This window comes from Peromyscus maniculatus, chromosome 5 (genome assembly GCF_049852395.1).
Source record: "Peromyscus maniculatus bairdii isolate BWxNUB_F1_BW_parent chromosome 5, HU_Pman_BW_mat_3.1, whole genome shotgun sequence".
Taxonomy (NCBI): domain Eukaryota; kingdom Metazoa; phylum Chordata; class Mammalia; order Rodentia; family Cricetidae; genus Peromyscus; species Peromyscus maniculatus.
Window position 1 is genome coordinate 29995677 of NC_134856.1, and position 17533 is coordinate 30013209.

Genomic DNA, 17533 nt, shown 5'->3' on the forward strand with positions numbered 1-17533 from the left:
ATGCAGAAGAAACTAATATGGTGCCTTAAAGATGTTTCTTCCTGATCCTGGGAGCCCAGGAGGGCGTCACCTATCTTGGCAACAGAAAGGACCCAGGCCAGAGAATGTAGGTAGCACCCAGAACTGGGGAAGCCAAGCAACTGGATTTTCTCCTCCAATCTTCCCAAAAGAACCTAGCCAGCTGTTGCATTGACTTGAGCTCAGTAAGACCCATTTTAGATTTCTAACCTGTACATTTACATGAAAATAAATTTTTACATAATTTTATTTAAACCAATAAGCTGGTGGTTACTTGTTATTAGAGCAATAGGACGTGAATACACACAGAATCTGGGTACCACGCTCTTGGCCTTCTTATGTAGCTGGTGCAAGTGAAAAGCCTTTGTTGGAACGGACAGAGATGGCTACATCCCTCAACCCATCCAAGCTACCTTAGCAAGAACAGCCCAAGCAGTGGAGGAAGGTCCAGGCGACCGGAGACAGGGTTAGCCATCCTCAGGCGTGACTCAGAGCCCCACAGAGGGCAGGACAGGGACAGGATGTGTGCTTTAGGGATGAAAACGAACCAGCAATGTGCTTGGTCCAGAGAGCCTGTTCATTTTGAATCTCTATCCAAAGGTAGGCTTCAGGTTTATTAAAGGAAAAATAAATCAAATAATTGGAGGAAAAACAAAACAAAAAACAAACTGGCAAAGTAAGACTTTGAGTCAGTCAATCAAGCAGACATCTCCTTTAACCTTTCCTTTTGTTTTGGGTCTGGTTTTCAACTCCAGAGGATTCTGAGCAAGTAGCCAGAGAAAGATTTTTCCCCAGTCGCTTGCTTATAAACCAGCTCTAAGCCAACCATCCTGTGACCAGTAGCATGCGAAAAGCTTCATGAGGTGACTCAGCCATCTCTGCAGAGTGAGGATGGAGAAGCGGGTCAAGGGTTACTTCCTGGGAAACAAACAGCCTAGAGAAAACCTACTTAGGGCCTGGAAGACTCCACAAGCTGGTCTTTGGAGCCTCTGTGACCGAGGTTAGGGTAGATACGGAGTCACCCCACACCTTCTGCTCTTTCTTGTCTCTCTCTCTCTCTTTTTTTTTTTTATTTTATTTTACAATACCATTCAGTTCTACATATCAGCCACGGGTTCCCCTGTTCTGCCCCCTCCCACCCCCTCCCCTTCCCCCCAGCCCAGTCCCCATTCCCACCTCCTCCAGGGCAAAGCCTCCCCCTAAGACTGCGATCAACCTGGTAGACTCAGTCCAGGGAGATCCAGTCCCCTCCTCCCAGACTGAGCCAAGCGTCCCTGCATAAGCCCCAGGTTTCAAACAGCCAACTCATGCAATGAGCACAGGACTCGGTCCCACTGCCTAGATACCTCCCAAACAGATCAAGCCAATCAACTGTCTCACCTATTCAGAGGGCCTGATCCAGTTGGGGGCCCCTCAGCCTTTGGTTCATAGTTCATGTGTTTCCATTCAAAACCAAAATTTATTATAAGCCACAGTCATCCTAGGGACTTCCATGCTCTATATAGCCTCCATGGTTCTATGGGTTGTGGTCTGATTGTTCTTTATTTTATATCTAGAATCCATTTATGAGTGAGTACATACCATGTTTGTCCTTCTGGGTTTGGGTTACCTCACTCAGGATGATTTTTTTCTAGTTCCATCCATTTGCCTGCAAATTTTATGCTTTCATTGTTTTTCTCTGCTGAGTAGTACTCCGTTGTGTATATGTACCACATTTTTTTTCATCCACTCTTCCGTTGACGGGCATCTAGGTTGTTTCCAGGTTCTGGCTATTACAAATAGTGCTGCTATGAACATAGTTGAGCATGCCTCTTAAAGTATGAACAAATGTTTCCTTGTGTCCAGCATTTAGGGTGAGGACAGACAGTAACGGCATGCCACAGAGTGGCATCTCCACACTGAGTCCTTATCTCCTGGTAAATCACAGACTGAATCCGGGGCCTTTCTCTTCTGTAACTTCTGTTGTTTTTAAATTTACATTTTAGAGTTGCATGTTGTTTTTTTGATTATTTGTTTGGAGGGTGTGCATGCGTGTGAAGATCAGAGGACAACTTTGTGGAATCAGTTCTTTCTATGTGTGTCCTGGGGCTGGCATTACACGTGGGTCAGGGGCTTGGCCGCGGGAGCTCCCCCACGGAGCTGTCCTTGCTCCCCTCCCGTCTTTTGCCAGTCTGACTTGCCAACACAGAATGCTAACAGGGTCTTTCAATATGCCCTTTCTGACAATTCCAAGCCCACCTTCGTCTGTGAAGATGAACATTCATCCCACATGTTCGTAGCATTTGGATGCAAAGTTGATCAGATCCTTAAAGCCATTGTTTACTGAGACACAAACTGTGAAGTCCTGTTTGTAAGAGTACATCAGTGTGGTGAGGAAAACAGACACACATTGACTTAAAATGTAATTTTCAGGGACTTTTCCAAATGCTGATCATTGTCACCTTTTAAAAGCCATGTTTCTGATGGAGCCACTTTTATTAGCTCTGCTAATTCAGCTTTTAAGAAGCTCTGTGTCAATGGCAGATCATTACTTTTCAAACAGCAGATTCAGTGCTCAGCAAACATCTTGCCCACTCCATCTTTATTCCCCAGGTGTTACAGAAAACTACTGTCACCACAGTCAGGATGTGTTTTATAATTTCCATATTACTAATAAGCATTGATTTTACACTTTGGTGAGGGTGCAGTGTGACATTTTTATGTGCATTAGTGTACAGTGATCAAACCCAGTCCCCTCTTTCCACCCTGCTCCTTTCTCAATTTCTAGAAATCATTACTCTACTTTTCTTGATAGTATATTCCATATATGAGAGAGTGTGACATCTGCCTTCCTATGTCTGGCTCATTCCACTTAACTATAATGTCTTTCAGTTTCTCTGCTGTATATGAAAGGATTTTATTATTCTTTATGGTTGAAAAATACCCACATTTTCCATGTGATGAGCAGCTAGGAAGACTCCATATCTTAGATATTCAGAGCAGTTCCTCAGTAAACATTATCATGCAGGTATCTTTTTGATTTGCTAATTTCATTTCATTTGGATAGGTACCCAGAAGGGTGATAGTGACATGGACTGGATTATTTGTCAGGAATCTATCTACCTACCTACCTACCTACCTATCTATCTAATCATCTATCTAATCATCTATCATACACACACACACACACACACACACACACACACACACACACACACACACACCTTTGTAGTGCTAGGAATTGGGCGCAGGGCCTGTATATTCTTCTCAGTGGCTTACCATGGAGCTACAGCCTCAGCTTGGGAGATCTAACTTTAGTTCTTTGAATAACCTTCATACTGTTCATTGCAATGACTGTACCAATTTTCATGGCCACCAACAGGATATGAAAGTTCATTTTTCTCCACATCTTTGCCAGAATTTTTAAAGAGCCAACCTATGAGGATGCTAGTTACTGTGCTTTAGCTTTGGTTTGCAGTTCCATCATGGCTAATGATATTGAATATTTTCCATTTTTTTGTTGGTTCCTTGAATTACTTCTTTTGGGGTATCTATTCAAAGGGTTTCCCCTTCTAAATACTGGATTACTTGTTTGTTATGAAAATGCTCCAGTTCCTTTTATGTTCTGGATGGTAACCTCTGTGAGAGGAACAGTTGGCAATTCCTTTCTCCTTTATGGAGGCCATCCCTTCTCTCTTGTAGATCGTCGCCTTCATGGAGGCTGCCCCTTCACTCCATTGATTGTTTTATTTGATGGAGAAGCTTACTACTTTATCTCTTAAGAATATCTTAATTATTGTATTTAATTATATATATAAATACAATATTTAATTACTATATCAAACCGCTGCATTGATAAGGCCATTCCATGCATGCACATAATATAATTTGGGCATGTTGCCTCCACAATAATTTACCCTCTCTTTTACCAACTCCCTCCTATTAATTTCCTTTGTTCTTTTACACAGTTTGCTACTATTTTTTATGACATATACATATACATTTTATCTATCTACATAAAACCTAGGATCCACAAACAGAGAAATAATTTGGTAACGGGCTTTATGAAGTTGACTAAATTTGCTTAATATGATTAATGTTCAGTTGCATAAACTTTCTTGAAAATGACACAACCGTAGAGAAGTTCCATTGTATTTTTACTAACATACCATCTCCTTATCCATTTCCCTACTGATGGGCAATCCAGCTATTATGAAAAGTGTAGCTATCTACATGGCTGTGCATGTATCTCTGGGATGCTGGCTCAGAATCTTTTAGATAAATATCCAGGAGTGACTGTAGCTGGATCCAATGGTGGATCTCCTTTAACTTTTCCAGGGAGCTCCCTGCTGCTTTCCACAGCGGTTGAGTTCCTTCACATCCCCATCAGCAGTGTGATGTCTAAGAACCCCTTTTGTCTGTGCCCTGGACAGCATTTGTTACTTGTTTTCTTAATGACTGCCATTCTGATGGGGCTGAGAGGAAACCTCACATCATTTCTCAGATGGCCAATGATACTTGACATTTTCATATCCACTGACCATTTATACTACACACTTTGAGAAACATCTGTGAATCATTAGCTTTTACTGATTGCATTTTGGTTTGTTATTCCATTTTTGGTTCTTTATATGTACCACGTACTAATCTTGTGCCGAGTACACAGTTAGCAAAGGTTTTTCTGTGCCCATCCACAGGCGACTTCTTCACTTGGGTGCCTTCTGTGCTGCACAGAAACTCTTTAACATCACGGAACCCCATTTGCCAGTGGTTGGCGTCATTTACGCAGTGATCAGAGTCCCTTGCAGAAAGTCTTTGTCTACGCTTATATTTTCTCTTCCCACTTTGTATTTCTAACTTGTTAATTTGATCCATTTGGAAATGATGATTGACAGGGTGAGAGATTGGGATCTAGTTTCATTGTTCTACATGTGAATATCTAGTTTCCCCAACACAATTTATTGAAGAGGCTGTCTTTTCTCCTATGTATATTTTTGGTGTCTTTGTCAAAACTCAGGTGACTGAGTGTGTTTACATTGGGGTCCTCTGTAGTATTCCATTGAGTCAGGTGTCATGATATTTTTGTGACGTTAGCTCTGTGGGATAAATTGTAGGCACAGTAAGACCTCCATTATGATTCTTTTTATCAGTACTGGTTTGGTTACGCTGGGATTTTTATGCTTCCCCATGAATGTTGAGATTGTTGTGTGGTTTTTCTGTCTCTGTGAAGAATGACTGGGATTGTGAAGAGGACTGCATGGAACCTGCAGGTTCCTTTTAGTGTGTGTTCACTTTCTCAGTGCTAATTATTCCAGTTCATGAGTAGCTTCCAATGTTGTTGTGGAATATTATTTTAAGATATGTTACATTTGTTTATGCTGTGGAACATTTGTTTAATGATACAAAGATGTGTTGCATTTTTTTATGTTGCATTTGTTTAACTCTGTGAAGCTGTGTTACTTTGCCTGTCTAAAACACCTGATGGTCTAATAAAGAGCTGAATGGCTAATAGTAAGGAGGGAGAAAAGATAGGCAGGGCTGGCAGGCAGAGAGAATATATAGAAGGAGAAATCGGGGGTGGGGGGGTGGGGAGGGAGAGAAAGACCAAGAGAGAAGGAGAGGAAGACACAAGGGGCTAGCCACCCAGCCGCACAGCCAGTCACAGGGTAAGAGTGAAAGTAAGATATACAGAAATAGAGAAAGGAAAAAGCCTGAGGCAAAAGTAGATGGGATAATTTAAAGTTAAGAAAAGCTTGTAAGAAACAAGCCAAGCTAAGGCTGGGAATTTATAATTAAGAATAAGTCTCCATGTGTGATTTATTTGGAGCTGGGTGGTGGGCCCCTCAAAGAGCCAAAAGAGCAAAGAGCAAAAACTCTGGGAGCCCACAGCAGTTTCCTAGGGAGACCTGAGCTTGCTTTACCAGCAGGGATGCATAAGAGGATGACTGGACCACGGGCCTGGGTACCAGGTGTTTGGAAGGATCTACACTTGGCTGTGTCTAGCAAGGGGGAGGTCTTTTGCCGCTCCCCTTGGCATTGTTATAAAAAGCCTTTTTGAATAAAGTTCTGGGCTGGTGGATAAGGATGCAGGCCCTCCAGAGGGCCTGTGTTTCTATCTGTTTCTCTGCCCTCTATATTTCTATCCATCTCTTATCCTTCACTCTCCAACAGTACCCTGGGGGAAAAAGGTGGCGGCTGGTCACCCACCAAAAACAAATGAAAACACAATGTCTTTTTCAATTTCTTCATTCAGTGTTTCAAAGTTTTCATTGGAGAGGTCTTTCACTTCTATGGTTGGGTTTATTCCAAGGCATCAATTCTGAATGAAACTGTTTTCTTGGTTTCTTTCTCAGCATGTTCTGTATCGGTACATACAGCCATAGATTTTTCTGTGTTCCTTTTGAATCCTGCTACTCTCCTTAAGTGTTTATCAGTCCTAAGGGTATTGTGAAATCTCCAAGGTCTCATATTCTGCATCACACCAACTGCAAACTTTGACTTCTTCCTTTCCCATTTGTACCCATTTTACTGCATTCTCTTATTGCTGTAGTTAAGCTTTCAAGCACTATATTGAATAAGAGTGAAGAAAGTCAACACTCTTGTTAGATTTTAGCAGAAATGACTCAAGTTTTCCCCATTAGCACAAGGATGGCTGTGGGTTCATCATTATCACATTGTGTTACATTTTCCTAGTTTCTTCAGCGCTTGTATCATGTAAACATGTTAAAGTCTGTTAAAAGCCTCTTCTGTACCTATTGAGATGACTGTGATTTCTGACCTTGACCCCATTTATGAAACATAATTATTCACTTTGTATGTTGAACCATCCCTGCATCTCTGGAATGGTGCCAACTTGATCATAATGAACGATGTTGTATTCTTAAATTCATACTCCATACATGTCTCTTATAAGTTTTATGTCTATATTCACCAGTTAGACTGACACAATTTTCGTGTGTGTGTGTGTGTGTGTGTGTGTGTGTGTGTGTGTGTGTGTCCTTGTTTGCTGGGATAGGGTAGTACTGGCTACGTTTAGAGTTGTTAGATTCCATCCCTCCCCCTTCTGGGATTGTTTGAGAAGTCTTGCTGTTATCTCTTTGGGTCTCTGAGGACTAAGCAGTGAGCCCACTTGTCCTGGACACTGGAGTTAGGAGATCTTCTCATTTCGTCTTATATTTTTACATGACTGTTGGTCTCATTGCTTGTTATAAACCTGTCTAAGCTGTCTCACTCATGTCAGCCTCATTTTGCCAAGTCCTATCAATCTAGAAATTCATCCATTTTTTCAGACTTTCTAATTTAGTGGAATATAAATTTTTAAAGTATATCCTGATGGTTTTTCTGAATTTCCTTGATATCTTTTGTAATATCTCCACCTTGGTTAGGCTTTCTATTGCTGTGATGAAACACCATGACCAAAAAGCAAACTGGGGAGGAAAGAGTTGATTTGGCTTATGCTTCTACATTAGTCCATCACTGAAGGCAGTCAGGACAGGAACTCAAACAGGGCAGGAGCCTGGAGGCAGGAGCTGATGCAGAGGCCACGGAGGGGAGCTGCTTACTGGCTTGCTCCCCATGGCTTGCTAAGCTTTCTTTTTAATAGACTCCAGGACCACCAGTCCAGGGATGGCACCACTCAGCATGGCCTGGGTGCTCCCCCATCAATCACTAATTAAGAAAATGCTCTACAAACTTGCCTGCAGCCAGATCTTATGAAGGCATTTTCTTAATTGAGGTTCCTCCTCTCAGATGACTTTTGCTTATGTCAAGTTGACATAAAACTGTCCAGTACAGTTTCATTAAAAACAAAACCTCCAAACTCTATTATAAAAACCTTATTTTAAGCATTATTATAAAAAATTTATAAATAAAAAAATTGAATGTGAAATTTACCGGATCCAAAGCCCCTCTGCACTGTGACACGGTGCCCCTCTCTACTGTTGGAGCAGCCATTCAGAACAGAAGCTGTACAGCTTCACACTGGGTTTTAGACTTTCCCTAATGGTTATACTTTTATGCCCTTAACTGCTGAGCTATCTCTACAGCCATGGTTCCTGTTTTTTTTCAAACTAACTATATTGAAAACTTTTTAATTCCAAAACAAGGCCATTGTTGGTTTTGTTCCATGAGACATAAAATTATTAATTTTGTCAACTGCTTATAACAAATGGATTCATTTTTAAATGTATGAATAAATTAAAACAAGTGGATAAAAATTAGAGTATTAGAAACTTTTCTGTAATTTGCTGATGTCTACAATGAAGCATGTCTATTATACTCTGATCGCTACCTCGTAGTTCCTTTCTAAGAACTGGGTCCAATCCTTCCTGTCCTCAACAGCCATGCTTTACTGAAGAGCCTGGCCTGAGGCCACAGTGGCTTGGGGAAGGAATAAGCAGGAAAGCCATGGGAGTCAGTTCTGTCCATCAGTGTACCTGGAGACTCAGCCTGCATGGAAGCTCTGTGCTGGACAATGATCCGCCATTGCTCTGAACCTTCTCTTGATGACTCTGAATACAAGATCTCAGGAGATGGACAGAGAAAAGGCATGGAATATGGAGGCACAGTGAAAATCACAAGCAGGAGGAATCAGGTAAGAGGAAAGAAACAAGGGGGTGGGGTAAGGGTGTGAAGTAAAAGGACAATCCAACAAAGCCAAAGCCTGCGGCGTTTTTAATGGTGTCCCTGTACTTCACAGCAGCGAGTTCTCACAGGGGAAGTACTTCATCTGAGAAAGTGGTCAAGGTGTGGAGCCAGGAGCAGCACAAAGGACCCCACCCACTGTCCTAGCAGAGCAGGACACAGGCTTAGTCCTGAAACAGCAGTGCATGTGCGCAAACTCAAGCAAGCCGGGGAGACCTGTGTCTGTATCTGCTGAGCAGGGCTCTAAAGACCAAGGGCAAGGGACAAGTGTCTAGAAACACTAAACTCTTGGGTTGGGACGGAAGAGTAGGAGGACAGACGTGAGGACTGACTACAAATGGAAAAGTCCAGGAAAAGGGTAAACTGAACCTATCTGTATATCCAAGCAGGATCTCCCTGCATACCTGGGTTTTACATTTTCAAAGACCTGAGAAAAGTCTTCTGGTCTGGTCTGCTCACCAAGGCAAGAGTACAAATGTACAAATGTGTGTCCTTCTGCAGCAGAATAAACATTCTCACTTAATGTCAGATGTCACCACCCATCAAACAAGAATTCAAATTAACTGAAGATCTGAGGGAAATGGATGCAAATTTAATGTATGTGTTAGTTACAAATTATAACCACAAAAGTGTGTAAAAGAAAAACAAGTATGAAAATTGAAAGGCCAGAGAAAATCTCATACGTTCTATGTGGGACCAATCCTGACAACAGACTACACCTTTCCTTCATGAGTGTCTGAAGGGTAAAAACACCAACTGTTAGTTCAACACATACATACATTGTTACGTCAGTTTACATGAAAGCCCCCCAACAGAAACAGGTGTCATTTCCCTCTCAATTTTACTGTGTGGAAGTCATGGAGTGGAAGTCATGTTTCCATGGAGTGGAAAGGAAAAAGAAACCCAAGGAAGGGCATCTTTTCACAATACTCAGGGCAGACTGGCTTTCTTAGGTTCTGTGGTGACTGGACAGCCCGCCTCTGGAGACACCTACAGGCACCAACACATTTTTCTTGATGGGATTTCAGATCTGCGGCTTCACATCCACCCTGCAGCTTCTCTCCCCACAGCTACATTGCTTGAGCTTTGTGGGCAGCTCCACCGACTGGCTGTGGAAAGCTGCCGGCAGAGAGAGCCATCTTTCCCCGCAGAACCTCTCCCTGCCCCCTGCTCCTCCCTTCCTTCTGCGCAGCGGTTTTCTGCAGTTCTCTCATTCTCCTGTCTTTTGTTTCCCATCACCTTCCATTTTTGTTTTAAGGGGTTTCCCAGCAAGGGGAGGATGTCTTAGTTACTCTCTCTCCTCCTTCCTTGGAGTAACAAGGTAACTCCTTGGAGTGTCTAGTTCAATGTCATTAGTCTTAAGCATCCATTCTTGGCTCAAAATTGTGAATACCTTATTTTCTTTAAAACGTTAATATTACGTTAATAAACAGGGAAAGGATGGATAATCATGTATCCATTATCCCACGTCACTGACATCTTTTCCTAGCTTCTTGACTCATCAGCCTCTGCATATACATGAAGCTGTAATCACAGAATAAAAAACGCCTAAACAATCTTGGCGAGTTTTAGTACTTTTTCCATGTTAGTCATGTTTTCACAGAAAAGATTTAATGGAGTTCTAAACATCCACAGTCATAATTCTCTTGGGCAAATCACTGCAGCATGAGCCTGGTTTCAGGTGTTCCGCAGCTTCGGCTCCACCATCCTCAGGAGGGCACCGAGCGTCATTCTGTGTGCATTCCCAGCCTTGCGTCCTCTCGCATTGCCGCCTTGCTACTGTCCATATCCAGAGCAATCATGACACCTTCTGTGCCCTGTCCGTGCCCCTCTGTCCTTGTGTCCGACCTGTCCTCTCCCAAGAGGAAAGGACTTGGACTCCATGTAGTTACAATTCCTGTGAAGGAATGCTTTGCATGATGGAAGTAACACACCAGAATAAGGAGCCGGACTCAGAGACACACTGTGGCCCACAAGATCCACTTTATTCCTATTCATTCATTGAGTCTGTATTCTTATTTTACAGGAAAATGGGGTTTAAATATTCCAGAATCTCCATTAAAGGAATATGAAAACTTTCTTGTGCACCTTGTGGAGTGTGAAAGAAATAAGGTAGGGTGTGGCTGAGAAGAGTGAAGAAGATAATTAGGACCCTGGGTTGCATTTTTAAATTTTGTACTGATAGGATCTTGGACTCCAGGTTCCATATCTATAAAATGGGAGGAAGAGAACAGAAAGACCTGCTCTATGGGCAGGGCACAGTTCAGCCAGGAACGCTGGGGAGGATTTCTGGGTCTGAGGGCCATTTAGCTGCAGTTCTGTGCTCCGTATATTTTAGAGAAGCATTTTACAGCTTTAACATTAAGCAAGCCTGTCTGCCTGCTTTCCTGCCTGCCCGCCCACCTTCCTTCCTTCCTTCCTTCCTTCCTTCCTTCCTTCCTTCCTTCCTTCCTTCCTTCCTTCCTTCCTTCCTTCCTGCCCACCTTCCTTCCTTCCTTCCTGCCCACCTTCCTTCCTTCCTGACTGCCCACCTCCTGCCCACCTTCCTTCTCCCTCGCTCCTTCCCTCTCCCTCCCTCGCTCCTTCCTTCCTTCTAAGCAGAGGTGACTTCAGGAGTATGGTCAGGAGTGCCTGTAAATCAACTGTCAGTATTAGGGGAAAAAAAAAAAAGGATTCCAAAGTAACTTGGACCTGTGAATATGTGTTGCTCTCATTGGTTGATAAATAATGTTGTTTGGCCAATGATGAGGCAGAATAAGGTTAGTTGGTACAGTCAAACTGAAGATGGAGATGAAGATGGGTGGAGTCAGGAGAGATGCCAGCCCAACGCCCAAGGAGCAACAAGATGCCAGCAGACTGGATGCCATGGCCACATGGCAACATATAGATTAATAGAAATGGGTTAAGTTAAAATGAAAGAGCTAGCTAGCAAGAAGCCTGAGCCATAGGCCATACAGTTTATAATTAATATAAGCCTTAGTGTGACTATTTTATAAGCAGCTTCGAGAGCTTGGGTGGGAAAGATTCGTCTGGACAGTGGGGCTGGGTAGGACTGAGAAACTCCCCTACGCTGGAGAGCACAGTGTGTGAAGCTGGCACATGTCTGAAAAGGTTTGAGCTTAATTCACATTTTTAATTATAGCAATTGCTCCACATTAAAGGCGAAACACCCTATCATCTTCTTGTAACATGATAAAACCATTTGTGTTTTCTGTTCCAAACTGAAACCAAAAGCAAGGCTTGGTAAGAAATTACGAGGAAAGAATAAGAAGAAGGAAAAAGAAGAGGAGGAGGAAGAAGGAGAAGGAGGAAGTGGAAGGAGGAAGAGGAGGAGCAGGAGGAGGAAGGTTATTCCACCTGAACAAACAAAGCTGAGCATCAGTCCGCGGAAATCCTTGAGCTCTACATGAACTGAAGGAAACAACCCTCCCTCCCGAACGTCAGTTTCCATCACCTGCTCTCTACTGTCAGCGGCACCAGGAGTCAAAAAAGTTCTTCCTGTGTGCACTGAACCCAACCAGTCACGACTTCTGTGTCTGTCATGTCCGTGCCACAGTTGGCTTACTGGGGATCAAGCAGACACAGGGAAGACACCTGTGTGCCACAGTGCTATTCCTAGATAACCTGAGTCAACCTGAACCACAGCACTCCACTCTGTATGGCAGAGTAATGCTAGGCATGGCCTTGGCTCCGGGAGCAGAGATCTGAGTGGCTGCAGCCACTCCCCGGGGTGTGTGTCAGCTCTTCGGTTTGTCAAGGCATCCATTAACCCACTGTAAAATGGACACATTAATAGCAATGTCATGAGGTTTAGCCTGGAGGACAGACAGAAGAGAGCTTGTACAGTGCTGTTTGGGCTCAGAAAGTGAAGCCCGGATGTTGTGGAATATTATTTTAACTATGTAAAGATGTGTTATATTTGTTTATGCTACAGAATATTTAACTGTATGGAGGTGTGTTACATTTGTTTATGCTGCATTTGTTTAACAATATAAGGATGTGTTACATTTTTTTTTCACCTTTCCTGCCTAAGGTCCCTGATTGGTCTAATAAAAAGCTGAATTGCCAATAGCTAGGCAGGAGAGGGATAGGCAGGGTTGGCAGACAGAGAGATGAGTAGACGAGAAGAGAACAAGGGAGAAAGAGGTGGCCACGCCCAGGGGCAGAAACCAGGCAGCTGCCAGCCAGACACTAGAGGAAGCAAGAAAGTAAGACATACATACATACATACATACATACATACATACATACATACATACATAAAGAGAGTAAGAAAGAAAGAAAAAAAAGAAAGAAAGAAAGTAAGAAAGAAAGGTAAAAAGCCCAGAGGCAAAACACAGATGGAGAGAAACAGATTAAACTAAAAGAGCTAGCAAGAAACAAGCCTAAGCTAAGGCCGAACATTCATAACTAATTAGAAGTCTCTGTGTCACGATTTGGGAGCTGGTTGGTAGACCAAAAGAAAAAGCCTGGTACACCCTGAAGTGTGCCAGTTGGATATACTGAGGCCTTTGGACTGAGAACCAAGGTGTTTTGGACCTTCTTCCAATACTGTTTCTTGTCCCTTCTTATGGCACGAAATGCTGAGAAGGTCTTTTTCTGAAACTCTCCTATCTACTCAGAGCATGAATCAATCAAAAAGAAACACAGTTGCCTTTTACTGTTTCCCTGACAATTCATCCGTGCATGAACAAGTTCACAGCTCAGAAGAAATTCAAAGTCCAACATCATACCAGTATGTGGACAGCTGTCCCTGGCCCGTCCATCCCTCTATTTATTTACTCTCCCTATAAAGATACCCAATGACCCTCCCCATATGATTTAAATTGTTTAGTATATGGGGTGTGGGAGAATTCTTTTCATCATTACAATGCACAGAAGTCATTGGAAATGGAAGTCAGCCATTCATATTCAGCATGGGCCTATGGGATACTAGTATGCCACTGTGGACAAAGGACTTAAAAGTATACAGAAACGAAATCATCCTTTGGTGGAATTTAAAAATAATACTAAACATTTAAATCGTGCTTGCCAGGAGTTGTTGTTATTGCTGCTAAGCCATGGGTCTTCTAAGAAGCAGCTCTGAATTGGAGTCTCTACATCATTATTTGGGGGTTGACGGTTCAAGGAAGTCTGAGGAGAAAGACTCGTCCCACTGTTCAACACAGGCAGATGATAAGGGCACTAGGCATAGGCGAGGGGTAACATGCCTGAAGCTATCCGACCAGGAGGGACAGGACAGAGGTTTCTGTCCATCTCTCACCACAGGGGCCATTCTTTGAGCTCCTGGTAAGACCCTCTGACATGCTCTCATTGTCACCATCTTCCCTGACGAACTTCACCCCCCTCTTGACGCCTAAGAGTTTCTGTCACATAGGCAGCCATGCCACACTAGCCAAGAGCAAATTCATTCACCAAGACAAAAGGAGAATGAAGTTGTTCTTTATTACATTTTCTAATATTTTCTTTCTTTTAGGTATGTAATGTGCACACCATACAGAGTTCTGATGTAACAAAATCCTAAGGTGCACAGGGATATATGGTAGCAATCAGTTCTTCCTCCTGTACAGTCTACTGCTTTTCTAAAATAGATATACAATCCATAGTATGGAAATATCCTCTTTTGCAACCTTAATTTGTTTTTGCTGAGCAACATCGTGCAGATAAGTCTGTATTAACCTCACTTGGCTTTCTTAATTGTGGAAAAGTATTGGTTCTAAGTCCTTTATTCTTTCCACATCTTTTGGTGAACCATTTTGCAGTATTTTCTCTTATATATTTTACTTTTGGCATTAAGAATACATTGCTATATGTCACATGCTATCACCTAAAGAGACAGAGATGGTAATCATCATCCATAATTTTATGCAAAACAGTAATCTTTTTTGTTTGGGTTTTGGCTAAAGACCCAATTCTTGAAACTTAGCAAACTATAGCTGTCTCCTTTAATTCCCTGTGGAAACACATCACCATGATAACAGAACTTTGTTTTATGGATCTTTAGAAATTTTGTTTCACATTAGTTTCACCCTTGCTTTTGGCAGTACTCAGACTCTACTGATGTTAAAATGCATATCAAGCTAAGCTCACCACACTTACCTCCTAAGTTCATCCCAGCTTGAAGACATTTCTGGAGTCTGCAGGCAGGGCAGTTCTTCCGCCGAATCTTATCAATGATGCAATCGTTCCTTCCAGCACATAAATAGTTGTGTTGCCCTGATTTAATAATAAAAAAAATGTTAAAATAGCAACTACTGGGCTAGAATAAAATACTAACAAGTATAATCAGAATTGGGCTCTTGCTCCTTCCCTATGTGGACATTTCTTCTTCAACATCATAGAGGCAAGCAGGGTTTATGGATAACAGAGGCAAGAGGCTGGCAACTTAAGACTTTACTTCCCTGTGGTGTCACTCCTGAGCTGGTGGTCCTGGGTTCTATAAGAAAGGGGCCTGAGCAACCCTAACTAAGACACCTGGTTACCACTGACACATACAATTTCACTACAAAGATTTTCAAATTCACATTAGGTCTTGGGCATGGTAAGTCACATGGTAAAGGAGTTGGCAGTTGGACGTCCAGGTATGGAGTGAGGAAGAGGTCTGGGCTTGCCATGCTGTCAGCTGGGGCTGTTATGTAAGTCATGAAACAGGGTGAGAGCATATGGTGGGTGAGCACAGACTACAGAGAGGTCTGAGGGTGGCTCACGAACATAGGCGAATACAAGAGGGTCTCACTAATAACCCAGTGAACAGGCTAGGTTAAACTCCTTTCTTCAGCCCTTTACTATCATGTCCCCTTCATTGATAACCTCTGATTATAATAAGTATCCAACAAAACAACATGTATCACTTAATACAATAAATCACTTAAAATAATACTGGAGCCTTAGGACACGCCTACTTCAAATGCCAGGCAGTTGTCCCTACGGTGGTTCTCCAGAAGGAGGAACTCCAGCTTGAATCGGTAAAGTGATGAAAAGCAGCATCATAAACACAATTCAAAAGGGCTGGTGGTGCTGGTCTTCCTGAGGCCGCACGGCTTTCTAAAGAGCTGTTGGCAATATAATTTGCTGGTGGTCTAACAGCATGTGGAAAGCGCTCTTTGGAAATGATAAACAATGGAACGTTCTTTGAGTAAAGCACACTTATTTTACTCAGCAGAATTTCCACTGGCAATTGGCATCATGTGCTTTTTACATCATATGAGAGTGAATGCCCAACCACAGGCTTCATCTGTAACTCACAATGAATTGAGTCAACTTTAAAGTCTAGAGAAATAATGAACTGTAATTTTAATTTATTTCAATTCACCAAGGATTTATGGCCACAAGACATTTGCATAAGGCATTGGTCTCATGGGGTGTAAATTTATTTTCATTTCTATAGATTGGTGATAAATGTGAACAAGTCTCATTGGTATATAAGAATGAGGTAGAAATGCTCTCCATCTTCCATGACCATGGAAGATTTTCTCTGGTTGTTTCTTAGAATGAGTGGCTTTCAAAGGCCAGGAGAACTGTAGGAGACTACTGCAGACATCTTATAATAGATGCCAGACAATTCTGTTACATACCTTTCAGTTGTGCAAACATTAAAGATCTGTAAAGTTCAATTACAATTTTAGAAAATGTCTATGGGTTTTGCCTGACTATCTATTGGTGCTCCTCTGTCTGGGCTACTTTGTCTGTGCTCCATTCGTGTCCATGGTACCTGGAGAGGCCAGAAGAAGGTACTGGATCTTTTGTAACTGGAATTACAGTTGTTTGTGGAGCATGATGTGGGTGTTAAGAATCAAACCTGGGTCCTCTGGAGAATCAACCAGTGCTCTTAACCACTGAGCCATCTCTCTAGCCACAGCATTAAAAATCTAAATTGCACTTATATAAATGTGTGATTTGTGTCTCATCAACAAAAACAAACTGAATAAAAAATGAGAATGGAGCTGGGTGCCTTCAATCCTGTTCATTTCCCTTTTAAAGCCTGTGCTCTTGTGCGAAGGCAGCTAATCCAGAAGAAGCCACATTGTAGGCTATGTGGAATAATTTTGACAGAAATACTAACATCACAGACAACGAGAATCCTGACTAGACAGTGGTGGCCAGAAATGACAGCCAAGGGACTCAGCAGTCAGTTAGCAGGCCCTGTGATGCTACTGTTGATTCCTGCTTACAGACTGTCAGGTCCAAATCCATGCTTCAGAAAGATAAATCTGAAGGTTATGTGACAGATCAGTAGAGAGGAAGTAGGGGCCACTCTTACAGGTCTCTATGAAAGTTCAGAGATGCCTATATGAAAGTACATAGCTGTACACTAGTCAGCATATAGAGAACCAGAGGAATAATTTTGGGTTAAAAAGAAAGCTAAGTAGCTAAGGAAAATAAACTTGATTTCGTATTGAGTTACTTATCAACTGTGAGGCAATTCTTTATCTGAGCAATGACATAACAGTCTACAGCAGGTAAGTCTCCTGCACATACTTAGGAACTTTTCAGCAAAGGGCTGAGTAAAAAATGTAAAGTTGCCTAGGAGTGAGCAAATGCAGGGAGACACTGGAGGCAAATTGACCACTGAAAAGAGAGTCCCTCTCGGCAAGGTCCTGTGGTTGACTAGCCCCCACCCCGCCCCCACCCAGCCTTGTGATCCATGTCCTACAAGATGACTAGAAACAAACCAAGCAAAAACCCCTTAATCTTACAAGAGCGAAAAGACAGGTTTCGGGACTGTCCTGAAAGATGGAGATTGAAGGAGAAAGTACCCGGAAGTAGGTGTGTGAGGGCTGTGTAAGAGACTCCAGGAATGATCATGAGATATCAAAGAATTCAGGATAAAGCACAATTTAAGGCTGAAATAGGTGAGCAGGCATCTCAGGAGCTGCCTGCCAGAGGAGAACAG

The 17533-nt window shown here is 42.4% G+C and overlaps 1 protein-coding gene across 11 annotated transcripts in view; it reads right to left on the reverse strand.

The window, feature by feature from the left end:
* Nr3c2 (nuclear receptor subfamily 3 group C member 2) overlaps positions 1 to 17533 on the reverse strand; it is a 331912-nt gene that overhangs the window by 81900 nt on the left and 232479 nt on the right. For all 11 annotated transcript variants that reach the window (XM_016001822.3, XM_076571976.1, XM_016001825.3 and 8 more), the window contains one exon: positions 14740 to 14856. In XM_016001822.3, coding sequence (XP_015857308.1) covers positions 14740 to 14856 — 117 coding nt within the window. The remainder of the gene's footprint in view (positions 1 to 14739; positions 14857 to 17533) is intronic.